Source organism: Bubalus kerabau, chromosome 18 (assembly GCF_029407905.1).
Source record: "Bubalus kerabau isolate K-KA32 ecotype Philippines breed swamp buffalo chromosome 18, PCC_UOA_SB_1v2, whole genome shotgun sequence".
NCBI lineage: Eukaryota > Metazoa > Chordata > Mammalia > Artiodactyla > Bovidae > Bubalus > Bubalus kerabau.
The window spans coordinates 25,488,692-25,514,663 of record NC_073641.1 but is presented as its reverse complement, the minus strand read 5'-3'; the positions used below and the strand labels follow the sequence as shown (position 1 = coordinate 25,514,663).

General features: G+C 41.2%; 1 protein-coding gene across 1 annotated transcript in view; it reads left to right on the top strand.

Annotated features, from left to right (window-relative positions):
* Window positions 1-25,972, top strand: part of LOC129633368 (uncharacterized) — a 68,943-nt gene that overhangs the window by 13,403 nt on the left and 29,568 nt on the right. The window contains exon 3 of the mRNA XM_055555314.1: window positions 15,249-15,977. Coding sequence (XP_055411289.1) covers window positions 15,249-15,977 — 729 coding nt within the window. The remainder of the gene's footprint in view (window positions 1-15,248; window positions 15,978-25,972) is intronic.

The window sequence follows — 25,972 nt, the reverse complement described above, 5'->3', positions numbered from 1 at the left end:
GACCGGATGCCACGATCTTAGTTTTCTGAATGTTGAGCTTTAGGCCAACTTTTTCACTTTCCTCTTTCAGTTTCATCAAGAGGCTCTTTAGTTCTTCTTCAATTTCTGCCATAAGCGTAGTGTCATTTGCATATCTGAGGTTATTGCTATTTCTCCCAGCAATCTTGATTCCAGCTTGTGCTTCCTCCAGCCCAGTGTTTCTCATGATGTACTCTGCATATAAGTTAAATAAGCAGGGTGACAATATACAGCCTCGACGTACTCCTTTTCCTATTTGGAACCAGTCTGTTGTTCCATGTCCAGTTCTAACTGTTGCTTCTTGATCTGCATACAGATTTCTCAAGAGGCAGGTCAGGTAGTCTGGTACTCCCACCTCTTAGAGCAATGCAAATCAAAACTACAATGATATATCACATCACACCAGTCAGAATATCCATCATCAAAAAGTCTACAAGCAATAAATGCTGGAGAGGATGTGAAGAAAAGGGAACCCTCTTGCATCGTTGGTAGGGATGTAAATTGATACAGCCACTATGGAAGATAATATGGAGATTCCTTAAAAAGCTAGGAATAAAACCATCATATGACCCAGAAATCCCACTCCTAGGCATATACCCCTAGGAAACCAAAACTGAAAAATACACATGCACCCCAATGTTCATTGCAGCACTATTTACAATAGCTAGAACATGGAAACAACCTGCATGTCATCAGCAGATGAATGGATAAAGAAGTTGTGGGGCAAATACACAATGGAATATTACTCAGCCTTAAAAAGAAACACATTTGAATCAGTTATACTGAGGTGGATGAACCTAGAGCCTATTATACAGAGTGAAGTATGTCAGAAAGAGAAAGATAGATATTATAAACTAATGCATATATATCGAATCTAGAAAGATGGTACTGATGAATTTATTTTCAAGGCAGCAATGGAGAAACAGACATAGAGAACAGATGTATGGGCATGGGGAGAGGGGAGGAGATGGTGAGATATATGGAGAGAGTAACATGGAAACTTACATTACTATATGTAAAATGGATAGCCAATAGGAATTTGCTGTATGTCTCAGGGAACTAAACAGGGACTCTGTATCAACCTAGAGGGGTAGGCTGGGGAGGGAAATGGGAGGGATGTTCAAGAGGCAGGGGACATTGGTATACCTATGGCTGATTCATGTTAATGTTTAACAGAAAACAACAAAATTCTGTAAAGCAGTTATTCTTCAATTAAAAAATAAATTAATTAAACAAAAACTCAACATTCAAAAAACTAAGATCATAGCATCTGGTCCCATCACTTCATGACAAACAGAAGGGGGAAAACTGGGAACTGTGACAGATTTTATTTTCTTGGGCTCCAAAGTCACTGTAGATGGTGACGACAGCCATAAAATTAAGACACTTGCTCCTTGGAAGAAAAACTATGACAAACCTAGACAGTATATTAAAATGCAGAGATATCACTTTGCTGACAAATGTCCATATAATCAAAGCTATTTTTTTTCCAGTGGTCATGTATAGATGTGAGAGTTGGACCATAAAGAAGGCTGAGCACCAAAGAATTGCTGCTTTAGAATTATGGTGCTGTAGGAGACTCTTGAGAATTCCTTAGATTGCACGGCGATCAAACCAGTCAATCTTAAAGGAAATCAATCCTGAATATTCTCTAGAAAGACTGATGCTACAGCTGAATCTCCAATACTTTGACCACCTGATGTGAAGAGCTGACACTTTTGAAAAGACCCCTATGCTGGAAAAGATTGAGGGCAGAAGGAGAAGGGAGCGAAAGAAGATGAGTTGGTTGGATAGTATCACTGACTCAACAGACATGAGTTTGAGCAAGCTTGGAGATAGTGAAGGACAGGGAAGCCTGGTGTGCTGCAGTCCACGGGGTCACAAAAAGTTGGACGTGACTTAGAGACTAAACAACAACAAAAAATACATACAATGGAACATTACTCAGCCATTACACAATGAAATCTTTCCATTTGCCACAACACGGATGGTCAACACTGAAATCAGATTGATTATATTCTTTGCAGCCAAAGATGGAGAAGCTCTATACAGTCAGCAAAAACAAGACCAGGAGAGGACTGTGGCTCAGATCATGAACTCCTTATTGCCAAAGTCAGACTTAAATTGAAGAAAGTGGGGAAAACCACTAGACCATTCAGGTATGACCTAAATCAAATCCCTTATGATTATACAGTGGAAGTGAGAAATATATTTAAGGGCCTAGATCTGATAGATAGAGTGCCTGATGAACTAAGGACGGAGGTTCGTGACATTGTACAGGAGACAGGGATCAAGACCATCCCCATGGAACAGAAATGCAAAAAACCAAAATGGCTGTCTGAGGAGGCCTTATAAATAGCTGTGAAAAGAAGAGAAGCGAAAAGCAAAGGAGAAAAGGACAGATATAAGCATCTGAATGCAGAGTTCCAAAGAATAGTAAGGAGAGATAAGAAAGCCTTCTTCAGCGATCAATGCAAAGAAACAGAGGAAAACAACAGAATGGGAAAGAGTAGAGATCTCTTCAAGAAAATTAGAGATACCAAGGGAACATTTCATGCAAAGCTGGGCTCGATAAAAGACAGAAATGGTATGGACCTAACAGAAGCAGAAGATATTAAAGAAGAGATGGCAAGAATACACAGAAGAACTGTACAAAAAAAGAGCTTCATGACCAAGATAATCATGATGGTGTGATTATTCACCTAGAGCCAGACATCCTGGAATGTGAAGTCAAGTGGGCCTTAGGATGCATCACTATGAACAAAGCTAGTGTAGGTGATGGAATTCCAGTTGAGCTATTTCAAATCCTAAAAGATGATGCTGTGAAAGTGCTGCACTCAATATGCCAGCAAATTTGGAAAACTCAGCAGTGGCCACAGGACTGGAAAAGGTCAGTTTTTATTCCAATCCCAAAGAAAGGCAATGCCAAAGAATTCTCGAACTACTGCACAGTTGCACTCATCTCACATGCTAGTAAAGTAATGCTCAAAATTCTCCAAGCCAGGCTTCAGCAATATGTGAACCATGAACTTCCTGATGTTCAAGCTGGTTTTAGAAAAGGCAGAGGAACCAGAGATCAAATTGCCAACATCCACTGGATCATGGAAAAAGCAAGAGAGTTCCAGAAAAACATCTACTTCTGCTTTATTGACTATGCCAAAGCCTTTGACTGTGTGGATCACAATAAACTGTGGGAAATTCTGAAAGAGATAGGAATACCAGACCACCTGACCTGCCTCTTGAGAAACCTATATGCAGGTCAGGAAGCAACAGTTCGAACTGGACACGGAACAACAGACTGGTTCCAAATAGGAAAAGGAGTACATCAAGGCTGTATATTGTCTCCCTGCTTATGTAACTTATTTGCAGAGTACATCATGAGAAATGCTGGGCTGGAAGTAGCACAAGCTGGAATCAAGATTGTAGGGAGAAATATCAATAACCTCAGATATGCAGGTGACACCATCCTTATGACAGAAAGTGAAGAGGAACTAAAAAGCCTCTTGATGAAAGTGAAAGAGGAGAGTGAAAAAGTTGGCTTAAAGCTCAACATTCAGAAAACTAAGATCGTGGCATCTGGTCCCATCACTTCATGGGAAATAGATGGGGAAAGAGTGGAAACAATGTCAGACTATTTTTTGGGGCTCCAAAATCACTGCAGATGGTGACTGCAGCCTTGAAATTAAAAGACGCTTACTCCTTGGAAGGAAAGTTATGACCAACCTAGATAGCATGTTGAAAAGCAGAGATATTACTCTGCCAACTAAGGTCCGTCTAGTAAAGGTTATGGTTTTTCCAGTGGTCATGTATGGATGTGAGAGTTGGACTGTGACGAAAGCTGAGTGCTGAAGAATTGATGCTTTTGAACTGTGGTGTTGGAGAAGACTCTTGAGAGTCCCTTGGACTGCAAGGAGATCCAACCAGTCCATCCTAAAGGAGATTAGTCCTGGGTGTTCATTGGAAGGACTGGATGCTGAAGCTGAAACTCCAGTACTTTGGCCACCTCATGCGAAGAGCTGACTCATTGGAAAAGACCCTGATGCTGGGAGGGATTGGGGGCAGGAGGAGAAGGGGATGACAGAAGATGAGATGGCTGGATGGCATCACCAACTCGATGGACATGAGTTTGTGTGAACTCTGGGAGTTGGTGATGGACAGGGAGGCCTGGTGTGCTGCGGTTCATGGGGTCACAAAGAGTCAGACATGACTGAGCTACTGAACTGACTGAACTGAACTGGATGGATATAGGGGTGTTATGGTAAGTGAAATAAGTCAGATAAAAACAAATACCATATGATATCTCTTATATATGGAATCTAAATAACATAACAAACAAAACAATGAAAAGACTCAAAGAGAACTGGTGGTTGCCAGGGGGGAGGGGTGTGTTTCAAGGAGATTAAGGGATAAAAATATCCAGTTATAAAATACATAAACCACAGGGATGTAGTACACAACAGAAGCAGGATGACCGTTAATATTGTAATAACTTTGCATGGGGAAAAATGGTTACTAGACTTACTGTGGTGATCTTTTCATAATGTATGCAAATATCAAATCCCTATGTAGCACACCTGAAACTAACATAATATATAGTACATGAACTATATTTCCGTTAAAAAAAATGAGAAATGAGATTCCAAAAGATAGGGTAGGGAATGGTTTAGGAGTCTAACATTTGTTAAATTCCAGTTGTTAGATAATAAATGACCTCTGTTTATATTTGAACTCAAGATTTGGGTTTTAAAAATTGTATCTACCTATATGTTTTTATATAAGAAGAACTTTTAGTACAGTAAGAATGAAAAATTATATAAGATTATTCTAATAATAATAACTCCACTTTCTTGAGTTAATTAATAACTCAAGAAAGCCTAAGTGAAGAGAATATTAAAATTATACTGGATTGTGTTCATTTCAAATTTGTTAGAAACTTGAAATATGATATTTGAAATGGTGATATGATTGGAAGTGCTAGAAAATTTAGTTAAAATAAGCCTAATAAAGAAAACAGAACATTTTCTGAAAACCACACAGGAAATAGTGTACTCTGATGGAAGCTTGTCAGTTTATAAGAAAAAGGTTGGACTTTCTAAGAAAAAGGTTGGACCCCTTCTTGATTATTTTCAAGTTAAGGAGCAAACCAGACACATCCATCCCTTTCACAAAGAGTTCACAGATGTTCTGTTAGATTCTAAAATGTTCTATTAGATTCTGCTAATATCTATTGGCCAGAAATGGGTCATATTGCCATTGCCATATTGCCTCCTTAGCTGCTAAGAGTCTAGGAAAGGAGTATTATTAATTAAAAGTACTACTTCCCTGAGTGGTGGTGGTGAAATGGAGCTCTATTTTTAAGGAGAGAAACTATCTGTTTTGTAACAATGTTACAAAATGCTTACTGTATGTTAGAGTGTTTATCAGAATATGTCTGTAGTGTTAATCCAGCTGTTTGAGTGAGCCTAATATGTGCATTAAGGTCAATAAAGTTACTTATAAATTCCCTTAATAAATATTATTTCTTGGGAAAAAAGAGAATTCTTTTTTTTTTTTTTTTCACAGATTTGGCCCTTCTCCTTATAAATATCTCATCTATTACTCTGTTTCATTTCTTGCTTATTTCAGACCCAACTGTTGTATAAGAATGTACCTCAAGGACCACAGTACTGGGGAAGAGAGAAGGCTGAAGAAGTGAAACTCAGCCTGGATCTAGCTTGGGCCTGAGCAGATTTTTTCTTTAATGTTTTACATATTAGTTTTCTGTGTAAACTTTTATTTGAAAAAAGTGTTCCATTTACTCATTTTTAAAAATCCTGGATTATGGACAGTGCTTTACAAAGAACAGATTAATAAAAGTTTCCAGAATTGCATGGTCTAATACATTTGATGTTTCTGGGAATCAAGCTCTTGAAAGAGGTGTAATTTAAGGCAACTTGGACACATAGGTTTGAACAGGCTAAATAGTCTTTTCACTATTGTGTTCATTAATGACCATGGTATGAAACTATCTGATACCTGTTAACCAGGGATATTGCACACACAAGCCAGGGGATGAGGAACCAGGGCAGCAAAGATTACGATCAGCAAACACGGTGGTTTCCGAGGTTAACTACTAAAGAACTGTTTTAGCCTCCTTTGGCTCTGACACGACTATTTTAAAGACTATTTTATTGAAGTATTAGCACATGCAGACTAGTATATGTAGGATGGACGGAAAAACAATATGACTATATTTTAAAGAGACTTTTGCTAAAATCTTAGGTGGCTTAGATTTGCTGTCAAGAAATATTTTTTCATCTTTGAAATATTGGCTTATTCCCTGAGTACAATTATGGAATGTGACATTTTATATCTTTTTTCCTATCTTTACAGGTATAGGGAAGTTTTTAAAGTTGCTCATGTATTTTTTGGCCTCAAATAAGACATGTTTTATAGCCATATTGAGTCTCACACAAGATGTAGTTAAAGTCAGTCACTAGAATTAAAAGTTAAAAACAGTGAGGAGTAAGTGTCCCGTGCATACAGTATTCATATGGTTAGAAGTAAGAATTCACTTGGTAAGAGATTTTGCAGCCATTGAAATGATATTTGCAAAGTTAATGTGGGATCATGAAATGATATAATCTTTAATGGAAGTGAAGGACATAATTATATATGATGTAATTATTATTTTACTTTAAAATAGATGCTCAATGTCCCTTGATCCAACAATTCTACTTCCTAAATAGATGTGCAAAGATAAGTAGACAAGGATGTTTACTCCATTTTTTACAATATCAAAAAATTGGAAACAAATCTTTATCAGTAGAGATTACATAAAATATACCATGGTACATCATTCAATGAGATACTAAATAGTCATTTTTTAAATTGAGTAGATACATATATCTGGACTTTGATATTGTTGTCTGGATAGTGTTTGTGAAAAAAAGGAAATGATAGAACAGAATATATAGTATAAGCCATTTGGTAAAAAATTGTCATTGTATATAATAAATGATACGTAGTAGATATATATTAGAGACTGTGTATATCAATTAATTTATGAATTATATGTCTACATAATATATATATAATCTTGATATAGACTCGATATTATAAACTGTTGTGGATTGGGACTTTAGGAAATGTTAGTTTCTCCTTCATTTCTTATTTTAATTAATTAGTCAGTTAGTTTGCCTGTGCTGGGTCTTCATTGCTGCACGGGCTTTTTTTCTAGTTGCAGCGAGTGAAGCTACTCTCTAGTTGCTATGTGTGGGCTTCTCACTGCGGTGGCTTCTCTTGTCGTGGAGTGTTGGTAACTAAGTTGCTTGAGCTTTAGTAATTGCAGCACATGGGCTCAGTGGTTGCAACTCCCCGGCTCTAGAGCACAGGCTCAGTAGTTGTGGAGCACAGGCTTGGTTGCTCCATGGCATGTGGGATCTTCCCAGACCAGAGACTGAACCCACACCTCCTGCATTGACAGGTGGATTCCTTACCACTGAACCACCAAGGAAGCCCTCTCCTTTACTTTTTATGTTAATTGTTTGTAGAAAGTATGATGATTGATAATATAATATAATGCTATACATACGATTTATAATACAAAATACATAAAATTTCTGTATAGAAAAAGATGTTACAATAATTGTTTCTAGTTTGGGAACCATGAAAGGTTTTTAAAATTGTTTTGTGCTCTAATAAATTCTATTCCATGTGTATATGTGTACTTTTTCTTTCTTTTTGTTTTTTGGCCATGCTGGGCAGATTGTGGGATCTTAATTCCCAGACTAGGGATCAAACTTGTGCCCTCTGCAGTAAAAGTGTGGAGTCTTAACCACTGGACTGCCAGGGAATCCTTTTAATTTTTTAAAAAGGAAGAAAGTAGGGAGGCAGGGAAGGAGTTGTTAGGGATTAGATTAGGTCATTTAAACACATAAACATCTTGTATCTCCAATTTATTCTCTTTTGTCACTGACAATGTTGTGTTTTCAGGATGCAAATGCAAAATGTGCAATTAAATGGATTAGGCTATTTAAGAAGGCCAAAGTGGCAGGGTCAGGGGTGGCGGGTGGGGGTGGTGGTGCTGCAGAGTGGACAGCATCAGGGATAGATCCACTGATTGCTTTTGCTGGAGGTTTTCCACCACATGTGTTCTTACCACTGTATTAATCATACAAACTGCTGACAGTGGAATTCCTCATAGCAGAAGCCACTTGCTCCAGGGGCACAAATTCTCCATTTGCTGCTAAGGAAGGATCAATGCATCTGACTCCAAGCTAGAGTCAATTTTAAGCAAATAGTGGCTTTAAGTTTTCTAGAGCATTAGAGTCCTGAGGCAATAAGTTCTTCAACCATATGACATCAGCTTATTTCTCAGAAGAACTCCCAGCTGAGTTTTTCTCAGAAATGTTGACCATCTGAGGCAAAGATGAAGACACCAGTTCCTCCCCTCAGAAATTCCTTTTCTGGTAAACTCTCTTGTGGGCAGATTTTAATATGCCAAGAGTATGGAGCAGAATTCAGATGTCCCAGACTGTGAATTCCATAGGTCATGGTTTGTAAACGGACTATGGTACCACCCACGGGAAACTGCAACCGGGATCTCTATTTTTCCAGCACCTATAGCTCTGCTGACTTTCCACCTTTCTAAGAAACAAGGGATGGGGGACAGGGATCAACAAATGGCAGCCAGATCAAAATTCCAAGTCACTAACCAAAGCCACAGCAGGTGAGGTTTGCCTCAAAACCAGAAGAACAACCAGATTTATGGCATGGGATCACCAAACAGCAGTATCTTTTGCAAGGAGCTTGCTGATGGAAATAATTTCATCGATGGAAAATCATCACATTGCTTCACTACTTTACAGTTGTGTTTTTAATTGGCGTGCCCAAAGGCTTTGTGGCAGAAGTTGCAGAATACATAAATAAGGTCATTTCATGACATAAAGTCTTTTCAAACGCCAGAAGTGGGAAAGGAAAGAAGAGTTGATTCAAATGCCACAGAGACAAAAATGTGTTTTTCTGGGACAAAGGAAAATGAATGATTTAAGTTTGTGGCAAATTTTAGTCTCCTTCCTGCACACAGAGACAATCTTTTTAAAAAATTCTATTCAGCACTTGGGTACAAGCACAGGGTGTACCCAGGAAGTTCAAATGTTGGTTATCGTTATTAATACCCTTGTTTTCCTCACTTGCTTATTGCCAAGTAAAACAAGGAATTAAGCACAAGCTGCAACAGCAAGCCGACCCCGAGTGTCCTAGATAGGAAAGGCCCCATCAGCCTTTCCGTTTCCTATAGGGCAGGGTTCCTGCTCTTGTAAGGATGGCGCCTTGGAGAAGATTACCAAGGGTGTCATACTGGCTACTGTCTCATTTCTCCGGATAAAAGGGTTTCCTACACTTCCCTGGATATGATGGAAACAGAAACAAATGCTCCCCAGAAGATGGTTCCTTGCTCAGTAGTCAGAATAAAAAGAGATCCTGAAGGATGCTCTTATCTCAGTGGCTGTGTTTTCTCTCTGGAAATGCAACCTCCATCTGGGGCCAGGTGTGGTTTTGTGTTGTTTTTTCTGGCAGGAAGATGGTTGCGGGGGCGGGGAGTTGCAGACTTCTCCTATCTTTGTAGACAGTTCACAATCAGTTTTGAGACTGGAGGCTAAAGCATAGATGCTGTGCTCCCAGAGGCATGCAGTTTTCAGTTAAAGTGGCCAAAGGAATGTCCCAGCCAGGCGTTTCTACCAACGAGGCAAGCTAAGGGATTCTTTCTACTTTTTGGAACTTCACTGAACTGTGGAAGGAAGAAATGAGTATGGTTTCATTTTTTCCCTCCCTCTTTTTTTAAAAGCTGAAACAGGAGCAGAATTGTAGCTGTCACAAGCTGACTAAATTTTTTTTTTTTTTAACAGTACCAAAGTCTTTAAAATCCTTGGAACACTGGTGAGAACTAATGTTTTTGTTGGGACCTTTACATTAGTGTGCAAGTTACATGTGCACAGTGCCAGCCGCTGCCCAGAGGCTCCACATCTGAGGAGAGTGGGGAGAGCGAACCATTCTAGCCATGGTCTGGAATAACTTAAAACTGCAGCGAAAAAGTCTTAAGCTCAACAGTCTGAAAGTGGATGAATCAGAATGAGGTTTGCAGCAAGCCCAAGAATGCCCTTGACATTCAAACCATGCACTCTAGCCTCCCTGACTGGGACATGTAATTCTACTCTTTCTACACCCCTCTGTGGACCGTCTATGCAAAGTCAGAATTCAGCTCCTAGGCCTTAAAACCCTGTGAGGATTCTGTTTCTTAGAGATAAGCCTAAGACCCAGTTGCAGAGGATTGATTTCCACCCTCTCCCTAACAGAAGCCACCAAATTTTTAAATATATAGAAAAAAGGAGCCCATGTGACTTGAAAAGTTTACTTTAATCAGATTAATGCCAGGATGACTTAGCATTTATCCAGTAATTGGTTCCCAAACTGAAGCTTTTTTTTTTTTTTAATGAATCTGTGGATCAGTTTACTGGAATGTTCACTAGTGTTCTTTTGCATTTGTAAAATATTAACTTTTCATAGGGCAGTTGAGCAAACTTACATAGAGGGTGACTCTTGGGAAAGTCAATCAGAGTGTGAATGTAAAGGTCATTACCTGACTTAGAAAAATAACAAAAGGTGAATCAGCAAGGTCATCTTTCATGTGGGAAATATGGTTGGCTGTTATTGTCAAAGTGTAATATTTAGAAAGTGAAAAACATGGCCCTCAATACAAATATTTAAGTGAGCATGTGCCAAATGTTTATTTACCTTATTGGTTGGGGAGCCATCAAGATGGTAAAACTAGCTTATAAGAGAATTCAAGAAGCTAAGTATATGTAGTTTAGGAAAGAAAGAATCTAGGAATAAGATTGCTAGACTTTTTTTTTTTTAATGGGGATGTAAAATGATGCAACCACTTTGGAAGACAGTTTAGCAGTTTCTCATAAAGCTAAATATACCCTCACCATATGTCGAATGAAAAAAATGCACAACCTAAAAGCTGAGAGTTGTTTTATTTGGCGAACACACTGAAAAACTAAAACTTAGGAAATAACCTCTCAGAGAGCTCTGGAGGACTGTTTCAAAGAGGTAAGGAAGGAACCAGAATATAGGTATCTTTGAAAAAACAACACAGGTAATCTAACATCAAAAGTTTACTGAACCTCCCAGAATATTGGAAATAAAAGCAAAAATAAACAAATGGGACCTAATTAACCTTAAAAGCTTCTACACATCAAAGGAAACTATTAGCAAGGTGAAAAGACAGCCTTCAGAATGGGAGAAGATAATAGCAAATGAAGCAACTGACAAACAACTAATCTCGAGAATATACAAGCAACTCCTACAGCTCAACTCCAGAAAAATAAACGACCCAATCAAAAAATGGGCCAAAGAACTAAATAGACATTTCTCCAAAGAAGACATACAGATGGCTTACAAACACATGAAAAGATGCTCAACATCACTCGTTATCAGAGAAATGCAAATCAAAACCACTATGAGGTACCATTTCACACCAGTCAGAATGGCTGCGATCCAAAAGTCTACAAGTAATAAATGCTGGAGAGGGTGTGGAGAAAAGGGAACCCTCTTACACTGTTGGTGGGAATGCAAACTTGTACAGCCACTATGGAGAACAGTGTGGAGATGCCTTAAAAAACTAGAACTAGAACTGCCTTATGATCCAGCAATCCCACTGCTGGGCATACACACTGAGGAAACCAGAATTGAAAGAGACACGTGTACCCCAATGTTCATCACAGCACTGTTTATAATAGCCAGGACATGGAAGCAACCTAGATGCCCATCAGCAGATGAATGGATAAGAAAGCTGTGGTACATATACAGAATGGAGTATTACTCAGCCATTAAAAAGAATACATTTGAATCAGTTCTAATGAGGTGGATGAAACTGGAGCCTATTATACAGAGTGAAGTAAGCCAGAAAGAAAAACACCAGTACAGTATACTAACGCATATATATCGAATTTAGAAAGATGGTAACAATAACCCTGTGTACGAGACAGCAAAAGAGACACTGATGTATAGAACAGTCTTTTGGACTCTGTGGGAGAGGGAGAGGGTGGGAAGATTTGGGAGAATGGCATTGAAACATGTAAAATATCATGTATGAAACGAGTTGCCAGTCCAGGTTCGATGCACGATACTGGATGCTTGGGGCTGGTGCACTGGGACGACCCAGAGGGATGGTATGGGGAGGGAGGAGGGAGGAGGGTTCAGGATGGGGAACAGATGTATACCTGTGGAGGATTCATTTTGATATTTGGCAAAACTAATACAATTATGTAAAGTTTAAAAATAAAATAAAATTAAAAAAAAAAGTTTACTGATAATTAAAGAAAAAAACCGGACATCTCAAGATAATTTAGTTTCTTTAGAACTAAAAGAATTTAGTTCTTTTCTGTGTATGGGAAGAATGTGAGAGTCTGGGCTTAATGAAAGTATTCCTTTGATATGTGCCTTAATAAGATGCTTATCAGGGCAAGTATTTTGTTTTTCTCTTTCCTGAATGCCCTCAGGGTGCACCATCAAGAGTGGCTGCAGTGGCAGATAGCTTGATGGGTGCAACATCATTTGTTTAATGTTATGGCAGGTACCATTCTTTGTCCACATATATGATTTGGCAGTTGCAAATGAGAACTTACGTCCACATAAAAATCTGCATGCAAATATTTAGAGAAACTTTATTCGTAAATGCTAAAAGCAGGAAGCAACCAAGATATCCCCCAGTAGGTAAATGGACAAATGAATTGTGATATATTCATGCAATAGGTATTATTTGGCAATAAAAGAAATGACCTCAAGTGACATGGAAGAACCTTGAGATCATAGCACTAAGTGAAATAAGCCAGGCTGAAAATACTACACAGTGTAAGATTCCAGCTCCATGACATTCTGGAAAAGGTAAAACTGTAGAGACAGTAAATAGATCAGTGGTTGCCAGGGGTTTGGTGGGGGGATGGTGGTGGTGGTCAGGGTTGAACAGGTGAAGCAGGGGAGATTTTTAGGGAAGCAAACTTTGCTTTATGATACTGTAATGGTGGGTATATAACATCATGCATTTGTTAAGTCTCATAGAACTGTACAACACAAAGAGTAATAATGCAAACTATAGACTTTAGTTAATAATATATCAATATTGGTTCATCAGTTATAACAAATATTCCACACTAATGCAAAATGTTATGAATAGGAAAGACATGGAGGTGAGGTGAAGAAGAAAGAACAGTATGTTGAACTGTCTGTATTATCTGTTTAATTTATCTGTGAACCTGAAATTTCTAAGAAAAAAAATTTGTTTGTTCTTTAAAACTTGTTTAATGCCCTTAGGGTAATAAAACCATAACTTCTGAGCTTCCTTTTTCTATCCAACAGAAATTATTTATGACTCTACTCTAGAAAAATCATTTGACACAATCTTCTACAAGTTTATGTCTAATTTCACAGAGCACTTATTGCCCTTAGCAATAAGTTCAACAAAAGTGCATTTCTCTGGAGTATGTGAGCAGGCCTGTTAGACAATGCCAGTGTGACACTGAAGGGATAGACATACAGTCATCCTTTCGCCTTATTTTTAAAGCTTTGAATATTTTTTCTTAACATTATAACATGTCCTATTTGTTAGAGGAAAAATTTTGCACCTTTTTTGTCAATCTTGCAAATACATTTCCAAATTATGAGTTAGTTAGTTGTACCTTTCAGGGTGCAATCAGGAATCAGAACAATTATTTTAACAGAGAGAATTTAAAGAATTATTTATCAAGTGCTGAACAAAAAGAGAGCATTAAGATATTACAGAAGTAAGTAACTTCAGGACATGATTATCATGCCTAGGACTGGAGGAACAAAGCATAGAGGCTGGATTATTAAAAGCTGACCCCATGGAGGTGGCACCTGAAGATCTAAAATGCCTTCAGAACTCAGAGGAGGCATCCAGAGGAGTCAGGAGCCAGATTTCTGGGAGGGGGTGGGATGGATCTTATGGCTTCACTGAGTGGGTGCAATGTCTCTAGTGCTAAGAATGCAAACAACTTGTAAACTGGAATCCACTAGAAGGAACTGCCACTGCCAAGATGAAAAGCTGTTTCCAGGGTGACGCTGATAGGAAGAGGAAACAAACAATAAGGAGCCAGTAACTTGTCCCCTTAGAGCTTCCATTGGCAGAACCAATCAGGGGGCCCACTGGCAAGGGAGAATTGTGGTTTGTATCACAAAGCAGTGAACAAAAGGGTGAGTTTGAGGCTGAGAAAACAGTTTAACAAGCAACACACTGCTCTAACTGCGCTCAGTTGTGTCCGACTCTTTACAATCCCATGGACTATAGACTGACAGGCTCCTCAGTCCATGGGATTTTCCAGGCAAGAATACTGGAGTGGGTTGCTATGCCCTCCTGCAGGAGATCTTCCCGACCCGGGGATCAAACCTGTGTCTCCTGTCTCTCCTGCATTGGAGGATTCTTTACTGCTTGAGCCATTGGGGGAAGTCCTACTCTTAACTGGGACACTTGTAATCAACATGACTGTTGTGAAAAAGCTTGAGTTTTGAGGTCAGACGGACTTGATTTTGAATCTTGCTAAAATGTCTACTAGTATGTTAGTTTGGAGAAGGAAATGGCACCCCACTCCAGTGTTCTTGCCTGGAGAATCCCAGGGACGGGGGAGCCTGGTGGGCTGCCGTCTATGGGGTCAGCAGTGTGTTAGTTTGGGCAAATTCTGTGCTATATTAAATGTCTCTAAGACTTCATCAGAGCGCGGGCGGCTGTGAGCGCGGGCGCTGAGCGCGGGCGGCTGTGAGCGCGGGCGCTGAGCGCGGGCGGCTGTGAGCGCGGGCGCTGAGCGCGGGCGGCTGCGACGGCGCGCTGAGCGCGGGCGAGAGGAACTACCCTCCACGTTCGAGGTCAGGGGCAGCGGCCGAGAGTGCCAGGCTGTGACGGTGCAGGAATGGCCAAGAGGAGCTACCCTACGGCCGAGGTCAGGTACGGCAGCTGAGAGGAGCTACCCCACGTCCAAGGTCTGGGGTGGCGGCCGAGAGTGCCAGGCTTCGACAGAGCAGGAACGGCCGAGAGGAGCTACCCCGCGTTCGAGGTCAGGGATGGCGGCCGAGAGGAGCTACCCTGCGTCTGAGGTCAGGGGCGGCGGCCGAGAGGAGCTACCCTGCGTCTGAGGTCAGGGGCGGCGGCCGAGAGGAGCTACCCCGCGTCTGAGGTCAGGGGCGGCGGCCGAGAGTGCCAGGCTTCGACGGCGCAGGAACGGCCGAGAGGAGCTACCCCACGTCCGAAGTCCGGGGCGGCAGCCGAGAGGAGCTACCCCGTGTTCGAGGTCAGGGACGGCAGCCGAGAGGAGCTACCCCGCGTCTGAGTTCAGGGGCGGCGGCCGAGAGGAGCTACCCCACGTCCGAAGTCCGGGGCGGCAGCCGAGAGGAGCTACCCCGCGTTCGAGGTCAGGGACGGCAGCCGAGAGGAGCTACCCCGCGTCTGAGGTCAGGGGCGGCGGCCGAGAGCGCCAGGCTGCTACAGAGCAGGAGCAGCCGAGAGGAGCTACCCCACATCCGAGGTCAGGGGCGGCAGCCGAGAGGAGCTACCCCGCGTCTGAGGTCAAGGGCGGCGGCCGAGAGTGCCAGGCTGCGACGGCAGAGGAACGGCCGAGAGGAGCTACCCCGCGTCCGAGGTCAGGGGCGACAGCCGAGAGGAGCTACCCCACGTCCGAGGTCAGGGGCAACAGCTGAAAGGAGCTACCCCGCGTCTGAGGTCAGGGGCGGCAGCCGAGAGTGCCAGGCTGCGACAGCGCTGGAACGCCGAGAGGAGCTACCCCGCGTTCGAGGTCAGGGGAGGCAGCTGAGAGGAGCTACTCCGCGTCTGAGGTCAGGGGCGGCGGCTGAGAGTGCCAGGCTGCGACGGCAGAGGAACGGCCAAGAGGAGCTACCCCATGTCCGAGGTAAGGAGCGGCAGCCGAGAGGAGCTACCCCGCTTCCGAGGAGCGGTGACTGGGCAGGCACAGGAGGGCCTAGAGGAGCTATTCCACGTTCAAGGTCAGGAGGGGCGGCAGTGAGGAGATACCCCTGGTCCAAGGTAAGGAGCAGCGGCTGCGCTTTGTTGGAGCAGCCGTGAAGAGCTACCCCATGTCCAAGGTAAGAGAAACCCAAGTAAGACCGTAGGTGTTGTACGAGGACATCAGAGGGCAGACACACTGAAACCATAATCACAGAAAACTAGTCAATCTAATCACACTAGGACCACAGCCTTGTCTAACTCAATGAAACTAAGCCATCCTGTGTGGGGCCACCCAAGATGGGTGGGTCATGGTGGAGAGGTCTGACAGAATGTGGTCCATTGGAGAAGGGAATGGCAAACCACTTCAGTATTCTTGCCTTGAGAACCCCATGAACAGTATGAAAAGACAAAATGATAGGATACTGAAAGAGGAACTCCCCAGGTCAGTAGGGGCCCAATATGCTACTGAAGATCAGTGGGGAAATAACTCCAGAAAGAATGAAGGGATGGAGCCAAAGCAAAAACAATACCCAGCTGTGGATGTGACTGGTGATAGAAGCAAGGTCTGATGCCGTAAAGAGCAATATTGCATAGGAACCTGGACTGTCAGGTCCATGAATCAAGGCAAATTGGAAGTGGTCAAACAGGAGATGGCAAGAGTGAACGTCGACATTCTAGGAATCAGCGAACTAAAATGGACTGGAATGAGTGAATTTAACTCAGATGACCATTATATCTACTACTGCGGGCAGGAATCCCTCAGAAGAAATGGAGTAGCCATCATGGTCAACAAAAGAGTCTGAAATGCAGTACTTGGATGCAATCTCAAAAACGACAGAATGATCTCTGTTCATTTCCAAGGCAAACCATTCAGTATCACAGTAATGCAAGTCTATGCCCCAACCAGTAACGCTGAAGAAGCTGAAGTTGAATGGTTCTATGAAGACCTACAAGACCTTTTAGAATTAACACCCCAAAAAGATGTCCTTTTCATTATAGGGGACTGGACTGCAAAAGTAGGAAGTCAAGAAACAGCTGGAGTAACAGGCAAATTTGGCCTTGGAATACAGAATGAAGCAGGGCAAAGACTAATAGAGTTTTGCCAAGAAAATGCACTGGTCATAGCAAACACCCTCTTCCAACAACACAAGAGAAGACTCTACGCATGGACATTTCCAGATGGTCAACACCGAAATCAGATTGATGATATTTTTTGCAGGCAAAGATGGAGAAGCTCTATACATTCAACAAAAACAAGACCAGGAGCTGACTGTGGCTCAGATCATGAACTCCTTATTGCCGAATTCAGACTGAAATTGAAGAAAGTGGGGGAAAGTGCAATCTCAAAACCCCTAGACCATTCAGGTATGACCTAAATCAAATCCCTTATGATTATACAGTGGAAGTGAGAAATATATTTAAGGGCCTAGATCTGATAGATAGAGTGCCTGATGAACTATGGAATGAGGGTCATGACAGTGTACAGGAGACAGGGATCAAGACCATCCCCATGGAAAAGAAATGCAAAAAAGCAAAATGGCTGTCTGGGGAGGCCTTACAAATAGCTGTGAAAAGAAGAGAAGTGAAAAGCAAAGGAGACAAGGAAAGATATAAGCAGGTGAATGCAGAGATCCAAAGAGTACCAAGAAAATGTAGGAAAGCCCTCCTCAGCAATCAATGCAAAGAAATAGAGGAAAACAACAGAATGGGAAAGACTAGAGATCTCTTCAAGAAAATTAGAGATACCAAGGGAACATTTCATGCAAAGATGGGCTCAATAAAGGACAGAAATGGTATGGACCTAACAGAAGCAGAAGATATTAAGAAGAGGTGGCAAGAATACACAGAAGAACTGTACAAAAAAGAGCTTCACATCCCAGATAATCACGATGGTGTGATCACTGACCTACAGCCAGACATCCTGGAATGTGAAGTCAAGTGGGCCTTAGGAAGCATCACTATGAACAAAGCTAGTATAGGTGATGGAATTCCAGTTGAGCTATTTCAAATCCTAAAAGATGATGCGGTGAAAATGCTGCACTCAATATGCCAGCAAATTTGGAAAACTCAGCAGTGGCCACAGGACTGGAAAAGGTCAGTTTTCATTCCAATCCCAAAGAAAGGCAATGCCAAAGAATGCTCAAACTACTGCACAATTGCACTCATTTCCCACACTAGTAAAGTAATGCTCAAAATTCTCCAAGCCTGGCTTCAGCAATATGTGAACCATGAACTTCCTGATGTTCAAGCTGGTTTTAGAAAAGGCAAAGGAACCAGAGATCAAATTGCCAACATCCACTGGATCATGGAAAGATCAAGAGAGTTCCAGCAAAACATCTATTTCTGCTTTATTGACTATGCCAAAGCCTTTGACTGTGTGGATCACAATAAACTGGAAAATTCTGAAAGAGATGGGAATACCAGACCACCTGATCTTCCTCTTGAGAAACCTATATGCAGGTCAGGAAGCAACAGTTCGAACTGGACATGGAACAACAGAATGGTTCCAAGTAGGAAAAGGAATACGTCAAGGCTGTATATCGTCACCCTGCTTATTTAACTTATATGCAGAATACATCATGAGAAATGCTGGACTGGAAGAAACACAAGCTGGAATCAAGACTGGCGGGAGAAATATCAATAACGTCAGATATGCAGATGATACCACCCTTATGGCAGAAAGTGAAGAGGAACTAAAAAGCCTCTTGATGAAAGTGAAAGTGGAGAGTGAAAAAGTTGGTTTAAAGCTCAACATTCAGAAGACGAAGATCATGGCATCTGGACTTCATGGGAAATAGATGGGGAAACAGTGGAAACAGTGTCAGACTTTATTTTTCTGGGCTGCAAAATCACTACAGATGGTGACTGCACCCATGAAATTAAAAGACGCTTACTCCTTGGAAGAAAAGTTATAACCAACCTAGGTGGCATATTCAAAAGCAGAGACATTACTTTGCTAACAAAGGTCCATCTAGTCAAGGCTATGGTTTTTCCAGTGGTCATGTATGGATGTGAGAGATGGACTGTGAAGAAAACTGAGTGCTGTAGAATTGATGCTTTTGAACTGTGGTGTTGGAGAAGACTCTTGAGAGTCCCTTGGACTGCAAGGAGATCCAACCAGTCCATTCTAAAGGAGATCAGCCCTGGGATTTCTTTGGAAGGAATGGTGCTAAAGCTGAAACTCCAGTAGTTTGGCCACCTCATGCGAAGAGTTGACTTGTTGGAAAAGACTCTGATGCTGGGAGGGATTGGGGGCAAGAGGAGAAGGGGACGACAGAGGATGAGATGGCTGGATGGCATCACTGACTCGATGGACGTGAGTCTGAGTGAACTCCGGGAGTTGGTGATGGACAGGGAGGTCTGGCATGCTGCGCTTCATGGCGTCGCAAAGAGTCAGACACGACTGAGCGACTGAACTGAAGACTTCATTTCCTCATATAAAAGTAGGGACACGAAAACTTACTCAAGGGGCTTTTGTGAGCATGAAATAAGATCATGTATATAAATTACCTAGTGTAGGGGCCGGGTCAGGATTCAGCCCCCAAAACTAAATGATAAATAAAAAAATAACCCAGTTTGGTGGATAGGAGGGAAGCCTGTGTGGTTATGAAAAGGCAGCATAGGGAATTCTTGTGTGATGCAGCTGTGTGTGTTTGGTGATGCAGTTGTGTGTATTTTGCATGTGTGGTGGATACACAAAACTACATTGATGTAAGCTTAAACACACACACACACACGTGCTGGAGTCCAGGTAGAACTGGATTGTATCAATATCAGTATCCAGGTTGTTGTATTATAGTTTTAGAACATGTTACCATTGGGGGAAACTGGGCAAAGTGTACACAAGATCTCACTGTGTTATTTCTTACAATTTCATATGGACCTACAATTACTTCGATTAAAATTTCAATTAATAATAATAACACATATTGTCACTGATGCTGAGACCACCTTCTATGATGCCCTTATATTAACTGCAAAATGAGGACAATATCTCCTGGGGGTATATTCATGTTGTACTCAACATTTTAAATGATGTTTCTAAGGACATGAGAATGAATAGTTTGAGGTTTTGATCCCAGTGGATTTAACTTTATTATCATAGGTAAAAGCTACAAAAGGAGATCAAAGTGGAGCTGGTATTGCCAAGAGAATGCTCTTAAATGGAGCTCTTAAGGAAATGTGACTTGGGCAACATATCAGCTTAGTTGGAATCTGAAGTTTTGACCTGATGAAGTTATCAAAAACACTGGTTAGAAGCTCAAAATACTTACCGGACCTTCATCCTAAAACACCTTGGCTACCTGATGCAAAGAACTGACTCATTGGAAAAGACCCTGATGCTGGGGAAAATTGAAGGCGGGAGGAGAAGGGGATGACAGAGGATAAGATGGTTGGATGGCATCACCAACTCAATGGACATGAGTTTGAGCAAGCTCCAGGAGTTGGTGATGGACAGGGAAGCCTGGCGTGCTGCAGTCCATGGGGTCACAAAGAGTTGGATACAACTGAGTGACTGAACTGAACTGACCCAAAAATACCTCTTGACGTAAATAACTTATCAGACCCCCTACTTTAAATTACCTAACGATTCCCTAAGGGCAAATATTTTCTTGTCAAAGTTGATTGTAATTCTCTTCAGGCAACTTTTAGCAACCTTGTGACTTTTTGTCTTTATAAGTTCGGACTCTTTCTCTTCCTGGGAGCATTCCTTCAGTGTTACCCAAATCTGTGTCTCCCAAACTGCAATTCCTAAGATCCCAAACAAACTCTTTTCTTATTTGCAGCCTCGTGCATCATCATCATTACCATTACTTGGTTGGCAAATCTATATTACCTTCAAATGATGTCTGGGCTCTACACAACTTAATAAATTGGATACTTTGTAAGATTTGGTACAATATCCCAAAACTTAAATGCAAAGCTTGGAGCAACACAAATTGTTTAGCCTCTGTCAAACAATTACTGAAAGTGAAACAACTGAAATGTGTTCCAAATTACCAAAAAAATGCTCTTTCTGGTCCAAATCATCCAGAAACTTTACTGAAATTCTCTTCGGTGTTTGGACACAGCCAGTAAACTAAGCTTAGTCATCGTTTTGAATGTCAAGATGAAGTAACATTTCAAAGAACTCAACTGGTCCCACAGATAAGAAAGTTTTTAAAAGTATATGTCGAAAAGATCTTGCCAAACAGCTGAAGTAATAAATGAAACCCAGCTGGTTTCCTGCAGAGCTTTATCGTCTCTTTCTGTGGATTCGTTCTTATGCAAGTTGTGGGGAATTTATTTGGATTGGGCTATTTTCCTGCTGTGTGCTTGTGGTTGAAATAATAAGTTGTTCTGAATCAGTTGCCACTTCTCTAAGGCTCTCCTGTGATTAAAGACATATCTGTATGGATTTCTTTGCTTATGTCAGGCTTACTGACCCAAAAAGTGACTGAGAAAAGTGATAAATACACAGGGCAGGTTTTAATGGCCAGACAAAAACAGAATTATTCTGAGAACTCATTACTTATCTCTACTGTGACAGATGTTAATGTGGTATCTGTCTTTTCTTCAGACTTGGGGCATCTCTCCCAGTTCTCTAAGTGTCAGAAGTCAAGAAGAGAGAAAAAAATAAAGATAAACCCCTTTCTCTGTGGCTTCATATCACAGTCCCATCTCATCCTTTGTGTGTGTGTGTGTATGTGTGCACTCAGTCATGTCTGACTTTATGCGATCCCATGGACTGTAGCCTGTCAGGCTTCTCTGTCCATGAAATTCTCCAGGCAAGAATACTGGAGGGGGTTGCCATTCCCTTCTCCAGGGAATCTTCCCTGGCTCTGGGACTGAACCTGCATTTCCTGCATTGGCAGGTGGATTCTTTACTGCTGAGCTACCAGGGAAGCTGATCTCATTTCACAGTCAACTGCAAATTTATGATGAATCATGCTCCAGGATGCCATATAATTCTACCACTGAAATATAGTTAATTGTTTGGATTAAAATGGCTTTTCTAAAAAGGGGGGGAAAATCCCACCAAACTCTTTCATTGGATTTGTCGAATTAGCGACTTGTTTTGAACTCTAAACAATGGCATACTATTATTGTACTCTGAACAGAGTGGGTGTTCCACAAATCCTTGTTAATTATCAGAGATAAGAAGTGAGAAGAAAAAAATCTGCACTTGAGACTATTCCAGTTGGAATTTGATGAAGACTTGTGGCTTAAACAGATTCCAACCCTCTTCTTTGAAAATATGTTTCTATTAATGCTATCTTTTTAATTAAACATATTCTGTCTGTACAGCAAGAGCTATAAGTTATATCTCAGAATTTCCCAAGATATCTTACAATTGTGACATGAGGTCAAACCACCAAAAAGACAATGGAGTGAATTGATGAACAGAGGAGGAAATTGCATGCATGTCTGGGCTTCTTCCTCTCAGGCTCCCACAAGCTCTACTGAGAAGAGGCTGCCAATGAAGCACAAAGGTTTGCCCTTTGCTGCAAATAACTGTGCTATTCTGAGGGCATCAAGGACTCACAAGGCAATGAAGCAGTGTGTTTGTGAGCTGAATTAAGTCATAAACAATTTAAGATTCCAGCAAGGAAGTTTCCAGTGGATCCTGCAAATCAGGATGAAATCAGTATTAGGTGAATGCTTTTATAGAACAATATGTGCTGAGAGTGAACAGAGAGCAGGAATTCATGATGGCATTTCTGGGTCTGAATCTCACAGAGACAAGCTAGTTTGGCCCTGATACAAGCGTGCAGATTTCTATTTCTAGTCAACTGTGTCACCAAGGACAGTTGTTAGGAAAGGGAGAAAGGAGGAAGAAATCCACACACAGCCATCACCCCTGGAAAACTGCGTATAAGCCGAGCAGGTGTTTTTATAGTCAAAAGACAGAATGTTAATTAATAATCAGAAAGTTAATGCAAAATTATCTCAAATTAATCTTTTTTCTACTATTGGGATCATAACATTCTAGGCCATGCCAGGATATAAAGTTGGTGGAGACGATTGTTGTTATGGTTGTTTTTCTAGTCATCTTATTTCCTGATGCTCCTATTTTTGCTAATGGTACCGTCACCAACTCAATGGACATGAGTTTGAGTAAGCTCCAGGAGTTGGTGAGGGACAGGGAAGCCTGGTGTGCTGCAGTCCATGGGGTCGCTAAGAGTTGGACATGACTGAGTGAGCAACTGAACTGAACTGAACCATCACTTAACCTGTCATCCTGCCTAAAACCTCAAAGACTCAGCTTAAACTCCTCCAATAATCACCACATGTGTGTGTGTGTGTGTGTGCTCAGTCATGTCTGACTCTTTGTGACCCCATGGATTGTAGCCCGCCAGGCTCCTCTCTCCATGAAATTATCCAGGCAAGAATACTGGAGTGGGTTCCATTTCCCATTCCAGGGGATCTTCCTGACCCAGGGATCGAACCCACGTGTCTTGCGTCTCCTGCACTGGCAGGTGGATTCTTTACCATTGTGCCACCTAGGAAGCTCCCAGGTGCCACATGTAGTTAAACAATGCAGTCAGTCTATGATTTTTTGCTTCTTGTGTGGATTGCTCTGACCTCTCCAGCCATGTTATACTCAGTACTGGGTTGCTCTGGATTTTGAAGAACCTTTTTTTTTAATCACACTTACATTCAGTTTAAAGCTTCATTGTTTGACACTGTGGCAGAGAATTATGGAATTCAGGCTGTGGTCAGTTACTGATCATCATCCACTGATCTATACATTTTAGAACCTGTTGGGTTCTATATAGTACATGGCTTCAGTACATGATGCAATTTGACTTTTAGGTGAAAAGTACTGAAATATGGAATATTTTGCAGAGAGGAGTTTAATAGACTGATTTGTACTTTGCTATTCAAAGTGCAGTCCACAGTCTAGCGTTGTTTCATCCAGAGCTTGTGAGGAATGTACACTCTTGGGTACTCCCCTGGCCTCCTTATTAGCATTGGCATGTTAACAAGGTTCCCCTCAGGATATGTGCACAGTAAAGGCTGGGAAGCTCTAGGACAACCCCTATCTTGAGGTACAGAATGACTGTAGGACAAAATGAGAAGAAAGGGGCAGGGTGCAATAGTAGAAATCATGCTGAAACAGAAACCAGAAGTTGTGTGTTCCATTGTCTGTCTACCAGTTGGGATCCTGGGAAAAAATCACTTAACCATCCTGGGCCTCATTTTCTGATCTTTCAAATGGGAATGATATCTCTCTGCTATTACATGGTGGTTGGGAGGTTTGGGGGGAAATGTCAAAGTGGTTTAAAAATCATGTAAGTTTTTTTAAATTTATATATTTTAAAATTACTTTTCTTGGGATCACACAGCTGGTTTTAGCTCTCCTGAATTCTAGTCCAGTTACTACAGAATCTAGAAGGCCCTTGGCACTGCAAGAAGCAGTGCTGGAATAATCTTTTAAGAAAAGAATTTAATAATTCATCTCAAGAGTGTTTAAATGTGTTAAACCCCCACACTCTGTAGTTTCTCTACTGGGAAACTAGCTTATGGAAATAATTGAAAACAGATGAAGAATTTTAAATAATTATGTTCACTGCAAATTTACTTATTATAGAAAAAAACCCCTGCAAATCTAAATGTCCAACCATAGGGAATGGTCAAATACACTGTAGGATATCACAGGACAGTATGTCATGCAGCTATTAAAATTTTTGTCTGAAAAGAGTTTTCAAGAATGTGAAAAATGTTTGATATAATATTGAAACAAAAAGGAGGTAGGTCATAAAGTTTATAAGTATGATCTCAACTATGTTAAAAAAACATGTGTGTAGGGAAAAGGCTACAAGGAAACAGGAAAATATTAACTGTACTTTCTTCTGAGCTGCAGCATGTTTTGTTCTGCTCTTTATTTTGAGGGGCTTCCCTGATGGCTCAGACAGTAAAGAATAAGCCTGCAGTGTGGGAGACCTGGGTTCCACCCCTGGGTTGGGAAGATCCCCTGAAGAAGGGAGAGGCTACCACTCCAGTATTCTGGCCTGGAGAATTCTATGAACAGAGAAGCCTGGCAGGCTACAGCCAATGTGTCAACCCTAAGAGTTGGACATGACTGAGTGACTTTCATTTTTTTAGAATGATATTGAGTGATTTTGATCAGTGTACGTGGACATGCCTAAAATAGATTATAAAAAGTGATAGTTTCTCTAATGATTGTGCAATGGAAGTGAAGTTTTTTTGGTTGTTGTTGGTTAGTAACTGTGGCTACCTTTAAAACAACTTTTTCTGTCTTTGTCTCTCTCTCTCTCTTCCTTTCTCTCTGAATAGAGCACGTGTGCACAAGTTAAAAAATTTTGAGGTGGTTGCAGCAGTACAATTAGAGAAACTATATAGTAAATCTCTCTCGTATGCCATCCCTCAAGCCATTTCTCCTCCCCAGATACAACCTCTAGTATCAGCTTCTTCTGTTTCCTTCCAGAGTGCATGTACACATTTCTCCCCAAAGTAGTAAACTATAGATTGCTCGGTACCTCTTCTTTTGAAACTTTTTCCTTTTAAAAAAATTTGAACCTTCAGAAAAGTTACAAGACTAGTAAGATGAACTCTTGTATGCCGTCCATCTAGACTCATCAATTAACATTTTGCCACAATTGTATTTTCTTTATATATATATATAATTTTGATTATTTGTTACTGTTATTATTGTTGAACCATTTCAGCGTGAATGGCAGACATCTTCATCCCTAAATACCTGTTTGTGTATCTCCTAAGAATAAGGACAATTCAATTGTCCTTTATTATTAGTTTTGACTATGCCTCCAAACTCATGCATAACCCCAAGTTGGGATTCCCAAGAAGCAGCAGTTTTCTAGAAAGCTGTATGAGAAGTCAGTTTTGTTTTCTTTCTTCCCTGCAAATAAGTCTCAGTTATCTCCACAGCTTGTAGCCCGAATGCTTGGGAATCTTATTGTCCATTCTTAGCAA